General features: G+C 33.3%; 1 protein-coding gene across 1 annotated transcript; it reads left to right on the forward strand.

The window, feature by feature from the left end:
• The first annotated feature begins 77 nt into the window (after positions 1-77).
• On the forward strand, positions 78-2,190 carry LOC117117278 (phospholipid scramblase 1-like). The gene is made up of 6 exons (XM_033261539.1): positions 78-256; positions 600-792; positions 1,087-1,198; positions 1,383-1,482; positions 1,729-1,787; positions 1,895-2,190. The coding sequence occupies exons 1-6, from the start codon at positions 142-144 to the stop codon at positions 1,919-1,921; spliced, it is 606 nt and encodes a 201-aa protein (XP_033117430.1). The 5' UTR covers positions 78-141; the 3' UTR covers positions 1,922-2,190.
• The last annotated feature ends 6 nt before the right edge of the window (positions 2,191-2,196 follow it).

Genomic DNA, 2,196 nt, shown 5'->3' on the forward strand with positions numbered 1-2,196 from the left:
GAAAAATCAATTTAAAGAAGTTTTTTTTTTTGTAGAAAAATGTTTGTAATAAGCTATTTAATGTTTTATTTTATATTGTAAAGATAATTTTCCACAGACAGTGTATCTTAGATTTTGTTTACATTGGTAGCAAGTGAATGTATGTGTTGCCTATCATTATTACGTTTCTCATTATCTTTAGGCGTCGGGTGTAACCAAGACAATGAATATCGTATCTTAAATAAAACGAAACAACAGGTATTCTTCGCTACTGAAGGTAACATTACTTTTTCTATGTTTGTGTCATTGTGTTGAGTGTCGATTGATAGTCGAGCTCATTCTCACGTCACAACCGTCTGAATCAATAAGGTTTAGACCTACAAAATTCTACCCGGACATCAGGATGATTGCATTCGCTTCAAGATTAGATGGATCAATTTCGGCATAAGTTATGACGTAGGCTACATCGAAGTGATAGATTGATATTATTTACTGTAAACAAATGGGAATAGATAGAAACAGTTATTAAATACAGTAATAGGAAGTTGTTAACCGAAAGCATTGCTCATCTACGGTTTAAGTGGTCCAACATTAACACATTAACTATTGCATTATAATAGAAACGACATGTTGCTGTAGATGCCTATGCGGTCCAGCACGATCATTCAACATCTACTTGCAAAATAAGCACGGACAGGAGATAGTGCGATTCGTGCGGCCGGTCCGGTGCGATGGATGCTGCTGTATGTGCTGTATGATGCGACTCATGATACAGACACCAGATGGAGAAGTGTTGGGATATGTCAAACAAAAGTGAGCAATAAACATACATAATTGTCTCTAAAACTCTTTAAGCTTTGTAATCCTAATTATTGAATTGCCCCATGTGGGATCAATAGAGATATATTGTATGCGGGTTACATACAGAAGATGATCAATGTTGTATTTTATTAGAAAAACAGAATAATGACAACGTTAGATAGTACTATATAAAATAGTACTATAATAGTGAAGAATATAAATTATTATTTGAAACATAGATTATGAATATTGAAATGAAAATTCCCAATCACATCTAAAAAATCAAGTTATCTGGTTTTTTTTTAGGTGGAAATTGTTTGGGGCAAAGGTTGTTGTTGAAACATTCGATGGAAAGCCAATTTTGGAAATTGTCACATCTTGCTGTCCTTGTCGATGTTTCCGTGATATGGAATTTAAAGTAAACCATTAAATTATACTTATTTGTAGGCATATATTATAATCAGATTATTATTTATTGAGTACATTATGATGAATATAATGCACTCTTATATGTATATTTTATCTATCCTTATTCTCATTTTGATAATCATTAAAAATATCTATTATAATTGTATAATAATTATAATATTTATCATTTATAGGTGTTTGCATTAGAAACGGAGGAAGAGGGTGCAATAAAGAAACAGTGGCGAGGAAAAAAGGATACCCTGAATGTTGATCACGAACAGTTCATTATAAATTGTAAGGGTGTACCTGTGTGTTTTTTCTGCAACTATAAAATGAAATAAACTTTCCGATGTCATTGCGCAATATAATCATAAATAAACTAGTCATAAAAGTACTGAATATCCTGAGTTTTATTTTCTATTATATATTAGACTAGTACGGCTTATCTATTTTTTTATTTTTTATTGCGCAATATGTTATCTTCATATTTTCATATTTTATACCACGTGCATGCTTTATTTGTCTGTCGTTTTGTTACAGTTCCATCGAATCTTGACGTTATTGGGAAGACTTTGCTGATTGGTGCAAGTTTTCTTATGGTATGCTTTCGCCACAGAAACAGAATTGATGTTATGTGTATAACTCATAATTTCCGATAACCTTAAGTTACCGTAATGATACTTTTCAATGTTATTACTTTTTTCAGGACTTTATGTTCTTCGAAATGACATGAGATGAAAAAGTGATGTTGCGTTGGGTTTGCAAAACAAGGAGGGATCATTGATGGCAGATCTTCAAACCCTGCTCCCTGCTCAAACATAATATTTCTACAGTGCAACCGATATCAACAGATAGCATATGAGTTCAACGACACAACGGAGATTTTTTTTATCGACTTAGGTGGCGCCAGGATTTGCCCGACGGGGGAGGGGGTCCCATATCCCTGACTAGAGCAAAGTGGTCCAGCGGCCGGGGGCGTTATAATATAATATATGATATTGAAAATAC

This window comes from Anneissia japonica, unplaced genomic scaffold (genome assembly GCF_011630105.1).
Source record: "Anneissia japonica isolate Jap-2015-1 unplaced genomic scaffold, ASM1163010v1 scaffold37397_len2196_cov104, whole genome shotgun sequence".
Taxonomy (NCBI): domain Eukaryota; kingdom Metazoa; phylum Echinodermata; class Crinoidea; order Comatulida; family Comatulidae; genus Anneissia; species Anneissia japonica.

Coding starts and splice junctions, on each gene's coding strand:
- LOC117117278 (XM_033261539.1), top strand. CDS start 142: ATGTGTTGCCTATCATTATTACGTTTCTCATTATCTTTAGGCGTCGGG. Junction 257..599: donor GGTATTCTTCGCTACTGAAG/GTAACATTACTT, acceptor GCATTATAATAG/AAACGACATGTTGCTGTAGA. Junction 1,199..1,382: donor TCCGTGATATGGAATTTAAA/GTAAACCATTAA, acceptor TATCATTTATAG/GTGTTTGCATTAGAAACGGA.